The sequence below is a fragment of the Melanerpes formicivorus genome, unplaced genomic scaffold (assembly GCF_026170545.1).
Source record: "Melanerpes formicivorus ecotype bairdi unplaced genomic scaffold, bMelFor1.0.p_v2 SCAF_15, whole genome shotgun sequence".
NCBI lineage: Eukaryota > Metazoa > Chordata > Aves > Piciformes > Picidae > Melanerpes > Melanerpes formicivorus.
Genome location: NW_027142367.1, coordinates 17271431 through 17284522, shown reverse-complemented (window position 1 = coordinate 17284522; position 13092 = coordinate 17271431). Strand labels below are relative to the sequence as shown.

Sequence of the window (13092 nt, the reverse complement as noted above, 5' to 3'; positions counted from 1 at the left end):
AGACTCGAGGAGAGGAGACTCGAGGAGAGGAGAGGAGAGGAGAGGAGAGGAGAGGAGAGGAGAGGAGAGGAGAGGAGAGGAGAGGAGAGGAGAGGAGAGGAGAGGAGACTCGAGGAGAGGAGAGGAGACTCGAGGAGAGGAGAGGAGACTCGAGGAGAGGAGAGGAGAGGAGACTCGAGGAGAGGAGAGGAGAGGAGACTCGAGGAGAGGAGAGGAGACTCGAGGAGAGGAGACTCGAGGAGAGGAGACTCGAGGAGAGGAGACTCGAGGAGAGGAGACTCGAGGAGAGGAGACTCGAGGAGAGGAGAGGAGAGGAGAGGAGAGGAGAGGAGAGGAGAGGAGAGGAGAGGAGAGGAGAGGAGAGGAGAGGAGAGGAGAGGAGAGGAGAGGAGACTCGAGGAGAGGAGAGGAGACTCGAGGAGAGGAGAGGAGACTCGAGGAGAGGAGAGGAGACTCGAGGAGAGGAGAGGAGACTCGAGGAGAGGAGAGGAGACTCGAGGAGAGGAGAGGAGAGGAGAGGAGAGGAGAGGAGAGGAGAGGAGAGGAGAGGAGAGGAGAGGAGAGGAGAGGAGAGGAGAGACGAGACGAGACGAGACGAGACGAGACGAGACGAGACACAGTCTCAGGCTGTGCCAGGGGACGTTTAGGTTGGATGTTAGGAAGAAGTTCAATACAGAAAGAGTGATTGCCCATTGGAATGGGCTGCCCGGGGAGGTGGTGGAGTCGCCGTCATTGGAGGTGTTCAGGAGGAGACTTGATGGGGTGCTTGGTGCCATGGGTTAGTTGTTTAGGTGGGTTGGATTGGTTGATGGGTTGGACACAATGATCTTGAAGGTCTCTTCCAACCTGGTTTATTATTCTAGAATAGATCAGACCAGGTTGGAAGAGACCATTGAGATCATCATGTCGAACCTATCATCCAACACTATCTAATCAATTAAATCATGGCACCGAGCACGCACCCCATCAAGTCTCTTCCTAAGCACCTCCAGCAATGGTGATTTGTTCCATGATTTCCTCTGGCACTGTGGTCAGACTGATTGGTCTGTAGCTGCACAGATCCTTCTTGCAGCCCTTCCTGAAGATTTGCTATTCTCCATTCCATTAGGACCTCCCTTGGTTAGCCAGGACTGCTGATAAATCATTGTTACGGTTTCATTTTGCTTCTGAGTTTGATTTTTGTATTCTGGGGGGGCAGTTTACTCTGGGAATAAATGCCAATTAGGAGGGGGGGGGGGGCAATTTCAACCCAACACATTTAAATAATTGGCTTAACTAGTTTAAGTGTGTTGCTTCATAATTGGGTTGTTTCATCAGTGTATTCTTATGTTTGTAGATATTTTGCCAAAAAGCTGTGGAACTGGGTGCAGGCAGCACTTGGGTGGTTTGGTGAGGATTGCCTAGGATCTGTAGGTTATGGGGTGTATAGTAATGCCACTGTAAATATCCCATCTGAATTTATTGAATTTACTGTCCCTGTAACTCAGAGTTGTTTAGGCAATTTGAATCTTACAGTGGTCTGTTTACTATGCCTGAATTTGTGGTTCCTTGTCATGATAGTGTGATGAATGGAGTGATAATTCATGTCAATTAGATGGTTTTGATTAAAGCAGGAACTCTAAAACAGAAGTATGGATGGGCTAAACAAGAATATGGAACTAAAACGTGAGACAGGGATTTTTTCTTTTATTATAATATGTTCTTTGCCATTGTTATTACTGTTTATATTTTGTTTGCTTTATTATATTGGTGTCATGGTCTAGTCATGGGGTCTGTGTTGATAGGTTGGACTCGATGATCCTCGAGGTCCTTTCCAACCTAAGTTATATTGTGATACTGTGATACTGTGATATTTATGTAGCAGCCTGAATAGTAGAGTGAAATACTAGAGAAGCTAACAGCCTGTGTGAAAAATAGCCTGTGTAACAACAATAAGTTGCTCAAGGATGAGAAAGGAGGAGAGTTTACTGCAGAAGATGTGAAAGTGAATACTCAAGAAACGGTTAGAAGAACTGGCAAAGCAACCTCAAGGACTCTGCATGTAACCCACCCTTGGGAATAGTAAATTACAGTATCACAGTATCACACAGTATCACTTAGGTTGGAAAGGACCTCGAGGATCATCGAGTCCAACCTATCAACACAGACCCCATGACTAGACCATGGCACCAAGTGTCACGTCCAATCTCCCCTTGAACGCCTCCAGGGTCAATGACTCAACCACCTCCCGGGGCAGCACATTCCAATGACGAATGACTCGCTGGGTGAAGAACTTCCTCCTCACCTTGAGTCTAAACCTCCCCAGGCGCAGCTTGAGACTGTGTCCCCTTGTTCTGGTGCTGGTTGCCTGGGAGAAGAAGCCAACCCCTTCCTGGCTACAACCACCTTTCAGGTAGTTGTAGAGGGCAATGAGGTCACCCCTGAGCCTCCTCCTCTCCAGGCTAAACAATCCCAGCTCCCTCAGCCTCTCCTCATAGGGCTAATTGTAACAACAGAGCTACAATAGTTAGTACCACAAGGACTCTGCATGCAGCCCACCAGCATGTGCTGACCACAGGATTACAGCATTGAAAAAACACCAGAAGGACGAACTAATCAAAATAAACCCACCTTTATATGTATATGTATTAGGAATAGAATATTTAAAGGGGAATTAGATTACGTTTAGTGTGCGTGTTTGTGGCGCAGTCTCCCTGCGCACTCAGCGCTCTTTGCTTGTCTCTTACCGCCTTAAAATTGCTCTTTTCAAATTAAAATAGTATTTAATCGACTTTAATTGGCTTTGTCATTAATAACAATAGCTTCGTGGTGAGAAAGATATAAGAATAAACAAACTCCAGGCAGCAGCAGGGAGCTAGGGGTTAATACAGAAACAGTCACAGACCACAGCGCCGAGACAAGAAACGCGCAGCTACGGCACCTTTAAAAGAAGAAAAATTCAGGTACCCGCACTCCCACTGACCTAGAGGCGTGGAGGCAGGAGTCAGTTTGGTTTCCTTGAGTGCCGGTTAGAAAGAAGGGAAGCAAAGCTCAGGTGGCGGCAGTGCCAGCAGCAGCAGTGCCGGCAACGCCTGCAAAAGCGGCAGGGGCGAGCGGCGCCGGCAGTAGTTGTGAAGCCCAGGCGGCTGCGCCGGTACCAGTGGCGGCTGCACAAACGGCGGCAGCTCCGGCAGCAGCAGCGCAGGCGGCTACGGCGGCGGGGAGCTCAGCTGTGAGTGGTGACGGATATGGTAAAATCGCTCATACAAAGGAGGGAGAAAAGCTGCTTTGCACAAGATGCGGTTCAGACCTGACAGTGCCACCAGTAGCAGGGCTAAAGAGGGGAAGAGACTTCCGGCCGCAGCGGCTGGAACGGACATGAGTCCAGCGGCTGTGGTGGGGTCAGCCAAGGGCACGCTCAAGATTGCCGCTAATGCTGCATCTGTGCCAGCCCCGCCAGCTTCTGTTGGATCGGTGGCGAATTCCCAAGCAGCGGTTAAAAAGAACAGCATACACAAGACCTTTTCACAGATCACAGAAGGGTAGGGATTGGAAGGGCCCTCGAAAGGTCATCTAGTTCAATCCCCCTGCTAACACAGGTTCACCCACATCAGCTCACACAGGAACGCATCCAGGCAGGACTGGAAAGTCTCCACAGAAGGGAACTACACCTCCTCTCTGAGCAGCCTGTTCCAGTGCTCTGTCACCCTCAAAGTAAAGAAGTTTGTCCTTAAGTTCAAATGACACCTCCTGCATTCTATTTTGGAGCTGATGCCACTTTAATACAAGGGCTCATTATAGGGTATCCTTTCCTTATTTCAGAACTTCCTTGGACGATTTACTCCTCTCTCCATAATCTTCCACTTCATGCAGCTGGCTATCAGTGCCTGACATTTGTCACTAACTCTCCTGTGGCAGCTGCTGTTCCTGCAAACAGCAAAAGCTTCTAAGATTCCCTAACCAAACAACAACAAACTGTGAACTTGTTTATGAAGAACAAAACAAAACATTGTAGGAGTCCCAAAAGTAAATATTCTGCAGAAGCCAGACCTTCAACATGCTGGACTTGCTTTTATACAGAGCTATTTTTGGCATCTTTTGTAGGGGAATATTTTTAGCTTGTGTACAGGGCTGAATTCTATTGGTTAAGTGAGTTAATGTGCAACATAAGAAACACTATATAATCAGATACTTTAGGGAATGGAGCCCCTGTTAAAGAGCTTCTGGGACTTCTGTTGGGCACACCGAGACTCTGAGATTCTACAATGCTGTAATAAAGAACTTCTGAGATTCTCTACCATATGAATTTCTGGAATTCTGTTGTGGAGCAGCAATGGGGTTCGTGCATCATTCATCACCAGTGGCCCCTGAACCAGTGATTGGAACACTGTCCTCTCCAAGCACTCAAGACAGCACTGAGGGGTGCTACTGGTAACACTGATTAGCAAGTTAGCACAAAATGGAGTTGAACTGCCTTCTGCATCAGGGGCATAGCCCTGTCATGGAGACAATGGAAAGAAGGGGGTACCTTCACAGAACAGAGAACATTTTGGTTCCTTAGAGTGATTGGCATAGACAATATAATAACCCCACAGAAACTGAGCTTTAAACATTTCTTTCAAGATTTATTCTGCTAAGTAAATACTCTGACAATAAAAATACTAGGTCTCAGTGTATGTGATAGCAATGGTGGTGGCAATGGACAATGTATGAGAGACAGTGTTTATAATACAGGGATTGTGATAGTAAATCTGAATTTTTCTCATTGACTTCAGTGTTTTTACTTTGCTGCGTTTGGTTCTAGTGGAAGAAATTGGTCATATTCCGATGCTCAAGTGAGTAAATCTACTGGAAATTAAGCTAATCTGCCTTCCATTGTTTCAGAATTGCCTACAAGTAACATTAAGTGTACACTGAAACAGAAAAGTCCACACTGCCTATCTGTCTTATACACAGAAATCGTCAATTCAGCTAATTGATTTTAAATACCCTGTGACCCAGTAGATAAAAAGTGCATGGTGCGTTCAAATGCCTGCCTGAGCACTGGCTGGGAGGAGGTGTAGGAATAGCCTCCTGCACCAGCATGGGTTAAAGACTGGAACCAATCCAGGTCCAGTTGTCTGGCGCTATGAACAACGTCCTCTAGTGGAAGATGTCCCTGCTGACTGCAGGGGAATTAGACTAGGTGACCTTTAAAGGTCCCTTCCAACCCAAACCATGCTGTGATTCTGTGGTTCTGTGGTTCTATTACCCATTGACATTTTTAAAACAGAATGTGTTTACCCCTCTAATATTGCACAAGAACAGCTGGAGAGCTCTAACTAGTGGAGTCCCCCAGTGATCAGTGCTGGGTCCAGTCCTGTTCAACATCTTCATCAATGACATTGATGAGGGGACAAGTTTGCCAATGATACCAAACTGGGAGGCTTCCTTGATACGCCTGAAGGATGTGTGGTCATTCAGTGAGACTTGGACAGACTGGAAAGCTGGGCTGAGAGGAACCTAATGAGGTTCAATAAGGATAAGTGCAGTGTCCTGCACCTGGGAAAGATAATAAACTGCACCAGTACAGGTTAGGAGGTGATCTGCTAGAGAGCAACCCTGTGGAGAAGGACCTGGGAGTCCTGGTGGACAAGTTCTCCATGTGACAGCAATGTGTCCTGGAGGCCCAGAGGGCCAATGGTATCCTGGGGTGCATTAAAAGGAGTGTGTCCAGCAGATCGAGGGAAGTTCTCCTGCCCCTCTATTCTGCCCTGGTGAGACCCCACCTGGAACACTGCGTCCAGGTTTGGGCTCCCCAGTTCAAGAGAGACAGGGATCTACTGGAGAGAGTCCAATGGAGAACTACAAGGATGATTAAGGGACTGGAGCACTGTCCTATGAGGAGAGGCTGAGAGACCTGGGGCTGTTTAGCCCGGAGAAGACTGAGGGGGGATTTGATAAATACTTATAAATATCTGAGACTTGGGTGCCAAAAGGGAGGGGACAGGCTCTGCTCAGTTGCACCCTGTGATAGGACAAGGGGTTCTACTTTCTAGGCCTGTTCTCTTCATTCTCTCTTTAAATCCAAACTTCCCTATAAAAACTCCATCACTAAATGTGTAATCTGAGATCTCTGACAGGCACTGCTTTCCTTTAACGCTTTTAACAACCCTGGCTCTGGGGCTGACCCACACAAGTTATACTTGTCTCCTGAGAGTGGTGAAGTGAACAGTAACTCCTACAATAAAATTAGGGGGAAGAATAAAATACCAGACACTACATAGCTGCTGTACACACTCTCCTGAGCTATCAAAATACACTAATATACAAGCAGTTAAAAGAAACATATCAGACCAAGAAGAGCAGCTTAACTACTGCAATCCCCAAGTGTTAAATAAGCACAGACAGGCATCAACATATCCTCCTAATCCGATATTATCGCTTTCTACAGTTTCTTGACCACTACTCACCACAGCATAGTCTGCAATAGTTCCACCATAATATTGAATGTATTTTTAAAGCTCTTCCAAATTCTTTCTTAGAGTACTAAGATCTCCTCTTTCAAAACAGCTCTCACACAGAGCATGAGAAGAAAGAGACCACGATGAAGAAAATGATTTCAAAACTGCCTTTGCAATACAGTTTGCCCTTGATTGTACACAGGGACAAGGAGAAGCCTGCACTCTTCCTGTGGAAAACAGCACACTTTCATGTAGAAAAGGCTTCCTAAATACCACCAGATGCTTTGCTGCCTATACAACAACAATGTATTTGTGAAGGCAGGATCTCTGGATGTGAAGAATAATTCATCTGGGCTTGCTTCTTGGCATAACTCCAAACAGGCATACTGTCAGGACTGCTCTTTGCCAGCAGCACCTACTTCCACTGTATCAAAACCTCTCTACATTAAGAGATGTGTTACAACCTATGACTAGCACAGCAGCGCTCCATGGATGGTAAAGATCCATACGCATGCTGAGGGTGATCCATGGGGATAGCAGTGACACAAGAGCTGCCCCCACAGAGAGGCTCCTTAACACATGGCTGCCAGGACTCTCTGGTACAACAGCCACCTGAAATGCAGGGAGAAGCGTGACAGCAAAACCCCATCAACTCAGAAAGGGAGACATCAATACCAGCAAGAATCCCACAGGGAATGGAGGTCTCCAGGAAGCAGAAACCAATCAAAACATTACCTTCCTTGTACTGTGCACTTCTGCTCTACCCCGCTGGGTAAAATGACTGTGAAGTCCACACATCTGTTTATCGTGTTCTCCTTCATACCAACAAGGTTCTGATCAGAAATTACAGCTGTGTCTGCATGTGACTTCTGCTCACTGTGAATTCGACTTGCTGGCTGATTTGGTGGAGGAGGAGCACGAGCCTTCATTCTTCTCCTTGAGAAATAAAAGCAAAAAGAAATAATTTCACATGAGCAAAGTATAAACACATTAAGAAGTAAATATGTTCCTTCAGCTATGATGTCAGATAGTTTAAAAAAGTTAGAATCATAGAATCAGTCAGAAGTGTAAATGCTGGGTCCAGTCCAGACCTAACTCAAGGAAGAGTTGTATTTCCATAAATGAGTGTTTCCTCCAAGTCAGAAAAGCAGGAGAGGAGTCAGAGTGAGGTTTCATTCAGTTATATTTGGGTCATTAGTCTGCATGAAATATTCCATATGCTCTTCCTCTACTTTAAGTAGTATTAAATCTGGTTTGTCATACTTCATAAGGAAGAATCATGAACAGATCAACTATAAACGATACCACTTCTTAGCATGCAACACTGCAGAACTATAGATCTTTGAAAGCAAGGCAATGTGCACTTATCCAATCCTTGTGCCATGAGTTTCTGAAGGAGAATGCTGTGGGAGAGAGTGTCAAAGGCTTTGCTAAAGGCCAGTTAGACAATCTCTACAGTGCTTCCCTCATCTACCAGGCAGGTCACTTTATTGTAGAAGCAGATCAGTTTAGTCAGACAGGACCTGCCTTTCATAAACCCATGCTGATAGGGCCTGATAACCTTATTATCTTATGTGCCACGTGATGGCACTCAGGCTGACCTGTTCCATAACCTTTCCTGTCACCAAGGTCAGATGGACAGGCCTGTACTTCTCTGGATCATCCTTTTGGCTGTTCCTGTACAGGGACATCACATTTTCTAACCTCTAGTGAACTGGGACCTTCCCAGTTACCCAGGACTGTTGACAATAATGGTGAGTGGCTCAGTGAGCACATCTGCCAGATGCTTAAATACCCTTGGGTGGATCCCATGCGGTCCTATAGACTTGTGAACATGTAAGTGGCACCATAGGTCACTGATCATTTCCTCCTGGATTGTGGGGGCTGCTTTCTGCTCCCCCTCTCAATCTTCCAATTCCAGTGGCTGAACCCTCAAGGAGCAATTGGTGTCACTGACAAACACTGAGGCAAAGCAACCATTCAGCATCTCAGCCTTTTCCTTATCTGGAGTCACCAGGCTCCCTCCTACATGGAGAAGCAGATGGACATTCTCCCTAGCTCTTCTTTTATATTAAGATATTTATAATAGCACTTTTTATTATCCTTAGTGACATGTGGCAGATTAAGTTCTATCTGAGCTTTGGCCTTTCTAATTTTATCCCTGCAAGAGCCTTTTACTCTGAGTTGTCTGCCCCTTCTTCCACATCATGGAGGTGATGATAAAAAAGTCAAGGATTTATTACTTGTCAATGTGGTGGTTTAGGCTGGGGCTGGCCCGGATGCCACTGCACAGAACACACCTGGGAGGTCCCAAGGGGTGGGCCCAGCCCAGGGGGTGGTCACAGGAAACCAGGTATTCCATTCCCATAATGTCCTGCTTCCCTATAAAATGTCCATGCGGGGTCTTCACTTCCTCTTTCTGTCCCCAGCTGCTGCCTAGGTCAAATGGCGTGAGCCGCCTCCCTTGGGCCTGCCCAGGCCCAAAGCTGGGTTGGGGTAGGGGGGGAGGAAAGAGCCCTGGGGGTTTGGGTGTACCCCCAGGTGGGGATGGGATTTCTCTCTTTTGTCACGGTGCTTGTGGTTCTCTGTAAAACTTTCATTGTTGTTTTTTATTGTTTTTCCATTTAAACTTTCCACCACTTTTGCCATCCGTTTGTCTGAGTTATTTCTGCCCGTGGTGGGGAGGGGGTTTGCCCCAACCCATCACAGTCAAACTACCCTGACTTTCTATAGTCTGTGAATCAAACTCCTCCTGTCTATTAAAAACAAAAACTAAAAACATTTGGATTCATCCTCTGCTCAGATTTTTTTTATGTTTGGCAACAGTTTTTATTAGTAAGCAGGTGGTGAGAAACGTGGGAGTTTTGCCTAAATCCAGATAATGCCAAACTAGCTTTTCAATCACATAGTGCAGCATTTAAGGACTTCAATTTATGAATTATGCAATTCTTGCCCTCCATAACATCAGCTGCATCAATACAAGCTGCTACAGAGACTCACATCAACTTGTTTCTTAATGCAAGCAGGCTTTCTGGTTTTAAAGCTTGTCCTATAATGTGGGGGATGATTCCAATACAGTGCTCCTCACAAAGAATCAAGCAGGGTGGGAAGAAAAGAAGGCAGCAAGTGGCCTGAGCCTGGAAGACCTAGGTTTTGAAATAAAGCAATGGGAATAAAATAAACATGAAACCAAAACCAGCTGAAACTGTAAAGATGGAAAACTTCAGGGCAGAAGTGAACAACAACTGAGTTTTGACGCTGATGAAGCTGGAAGTTAATTGGGAGTATGCTTCACAGGTGTTTGTTCCATAGCAACAATATAAAGTTGCATCTGGTTTTCTGAAGGAACTGACAAAGAAGATCACCTGAACGCTGATTTAGAGCTCTGAAGTGGGAGTGCCATTTTTCATTGAGCCTCTTTTAAAGTATTCTTTACAGCCAATTGGGCAGTTACAGATGCTCTACAACACTGGGGCTAAAGAGGTTATGTGTGTCAGTAAATCAGGCATCATACCATCAAAACACTTGCTTCACATTGAGCAGCGATCTTCACTTTATCTCCATAAAACAGGTACCAATGCATATTCTTTTTGGCATTACAGAATCAGGTCCTTTGAGATTCTACAATTCTCCTTTTCTGTTGTGCAGAAAGGAAGTGCAGGTCTGTTTCCTTAAGAGACAGCAGAGAAAGGAAAAGGCTAAAAATTCCCACTACAGTCTCTCTAACCTAGCAACAGTTCAGGCGACCTCATACAAACTTTTCCACAGTAATGACTCCATGTTCTCCTGAAACACTGCAACTGCTTTAAATGCCTAGTTTTCAACATTTTTCCAAATGACAGATCTCAAACTATTTCAGTTTAAGCAAATCCCCTTAAAGTTCACATTTGTAGAGTGATGCATGGCACAAATTTGCATTTCCTAGCCAGCTTTTTTAAACATCTCAGTAGTAGAAAGCAGCTCCACGAACCGCAGATTGAAATCCCCAGCTCTAGCTCTACCTTGGATTTGCTGGAGCAGCTGCTTTCTAGTGGGCTCCAGCAAGTGCCATCAGAAGGTGCCAAGAAGCCTGTTAATACTGTTGAAAGTGAGTTAGGGAAAGAATTCATCCTTCTGTGTTAGAGCTACGATGATTATAAAGGACAACACAAACGCACTCCACAACAAAAACCTTTTTGTTCACAGAGAAAGTGTGTGATTTACAAGCCTGTTTTGATCACCGTAGGTGCTTTCCATACTATAAACACAGCATACTATCAAAAAAGCTGCATTCTTCTGTGTGAGCTAAACTCTAACTAAATTTAGCTCAACAGCAATATTTTCCTCCACAAACATCTTCCACTTGCTCAGTACAGAGACACTTGCTAAGCCTCCTCCATACTTGAGGGTAGTCTGTGCTGCTCTTAGTTTGCGGGTAAAAGTTACAAGGGGGAACTCGTGGCTTGCATAGATGCTTCAACCCAGCCCTTGATAATGAGACAGACTAAAAACAAGCAGCTGATTCTAATACACAAATATACAGTGCCTTTTGCCAAGGCTCACTTTATTGTAGGCTGAAAAAAAAGACAATAAATGCACATGACCATGAAATAATTAGGCAGAATACATAAATAACCTACCAGCACTGTTCTCAGTAACAGCATCAGGCTTCTCAAGTGGAAAAGGCAAAACAAGCAAACAGAGAAGAAATGCAAGAGAAACCAAGAAAAGTTTCACCAGATTAAGAACTTCAAGACAAGATAACACAAGCCCTTTGGACCTACATTGTATTAATATGTAACTACCAAGCAGTAGGATGCAACCTGGACTTTACAATCCCATGCTGACAGAACACAATCTTTATTTCCAACAGAAGTGGTCCTGGGACTTCCACCTTCCTGGCAATGTCATGCAAAGGTTGTCTTTCTTCAGGTGAGATAAGACTGAAAGAAAACAAAAAAGGAAAAAAGGGAAAAAAAAAGATAGAGATCCTACTTATTTTCACAGTGCTCAAAAAAATCTGGAATCCTCTCTGCCCTGTAAGGCAAAGGCAACTTAACAGCTAGAGCAGATTTCATCCCATGGATGCCAGCAGGAATTAGGCAAGAACTCCTCCATTCAACACCAGTTTGTAGAATCTGTGTTAATTTTCCCTCTAATTATTCATTTCAAACAATCAAACAAAACCAACCCCCCAAACCAATCAATCAAGCAAACAAAAAAAACCCACCACCACAAAAACCCCCAACCTACCCTTGACACTGCATAATTACGGGCAACACTCATCTTTGATATAGTGAGCAGCTAGTACAGAACCTCTAACTTAGCCAGACTGACTTGCAGTCTCAGCAACTCACAAAACTTGCAGCAGTTGCAGAGGGTTTCTTGACACCTTTCCTCTATAACCTCTCTCATAGTAAGTGGAAATACCTCTCACAGTAAGTGTTCCTTGAGTAGAGAACAGGGAACATTGACTTTGTTGACTTTAAGGTGATTGCACTCCTGAAGTCTTTTGAGGGAAAAATCTATGCACACCACGCTCTGAGAAGAACAGCAGAAGAGTAGCTTCACTCCCTCTCTCTGGCAACTTGCACAGCAAAGCTAGAAACCCAGCCCTGAGGGGTGCACCTTGTACTCCAAACCATGAAGACACAGACAGCATGGTAGAAGTCACTCCTGCCTGGTGATCTAGCCTGCAAAGCAGATACCATTCAGATACTACTTTTTCTTTTCTTTCTTCCCCCCCCCAACGCTTTGTTGCTCATGGCAAAACAAAGACAACCCAGATCACAGGCTGGGGTTTTGGCTCTTCATACCACCAGCAAAGCGAGCTGTGGATGCACAAGAGTTTGTGAGGGGACACAGCTGGGAGAGCTGTCCCCAGATGGCCAAAGAGACATTCTACACCATATAACATCATGCTCCACATACAAAGCTGGGGGAAGAAGAAAGGAGATGACCTTCGGAGTGATGGTGTTTATCTTTCCAAGGAACTGCCATGTGTGATGGAGCCATGCTTTCCTGAAGATGGCTGACCACCTGCCTGCAGATGGGAAGTGGTAACTTAGTTCCTTGTTTTGTTTTGCTTGCATGTGCAGGTTTTGCTTTTTCTATTAAACTGTCTTTGTCTCAGCCCAGGAGTTCCTCACTTCTACCCTTCTAATTCTCCCCTGCATCCCACAGTGGGGAGTGAGTGAGTGGCTGTGTAATGTTTAGTTGCCACCTGAGGTTAAACAAGAGAAAACAAACCCAAGGGTATTTCTAAGCAGGCTGCATCACTGCTGCCATTGCACCCTCAGCAATGCTATGGACAAATATGCACCCTTCAGTGCACTCACTCAACTCCCCACCAGCTGTGTTTTTGTGAGGCTATTACAGCTCCCACCTCACTGTCTGTGCTGGGTGCCACACCACCACGCTGAGCTCTCTAGGAATACTCCTAGTATTGAAAAGATAAGTTCTTGGAATAGGTTTTATTAACACTCAATTACACTGGTCTTCATTGTGTTTATCAATAGCAAACCAATACAAGCAATGAGAAGTTTATTTGTTTGTCGAGGGGTCAATGATTAAAGATAAACTTCTCATTGCTTGTATTGGTTTGCACATACAAGCCTGAGACTAGTTCAGAAATACACTGTGTGGTATGTCACCTGGAGTTACAGGTGCTGTACAGATTTCAGTCTGATTG

The 13092-nt window shown here is 45.2% G+C and overlaps 1 protein-coding gene across 12 annotated transcripts in view; it reads right to left on the bottom strand.

Moving 5' to 3' along the window:
* The window catches only part of COBL (cordon-bleu WH2 repeat protein), a 239972-nt gene that overhangs the window by 136649 nt on the left and 90231 nt on the right, over nucleotides 1–13092 (bottom strand). For 10 of the 12 annotated variants that reach the window (XM_068147699.1, XM_068147702.1, XM_068147696.1 and 7 more), the window contains one exon: nucleotides 7158–7358. In XM_068147699.1, coding sequence (XP_068003800.1) covers nucleotides 7158–7351 — 194 coding nt within the window. In that variant the 5' untranslated portion in view covers nucleotides 7352–7358. Of the gene's footprint in view, nucleotides 1–7157; nucleotides 7359–9936; nucleotides 10093–11185; nucleotides 11345–13092 lie in introns of all 12 variants that reach the window. The other 2 variants (XM_068147700.1, XM_068147701.1) reach the window with 2 other exon arrangements.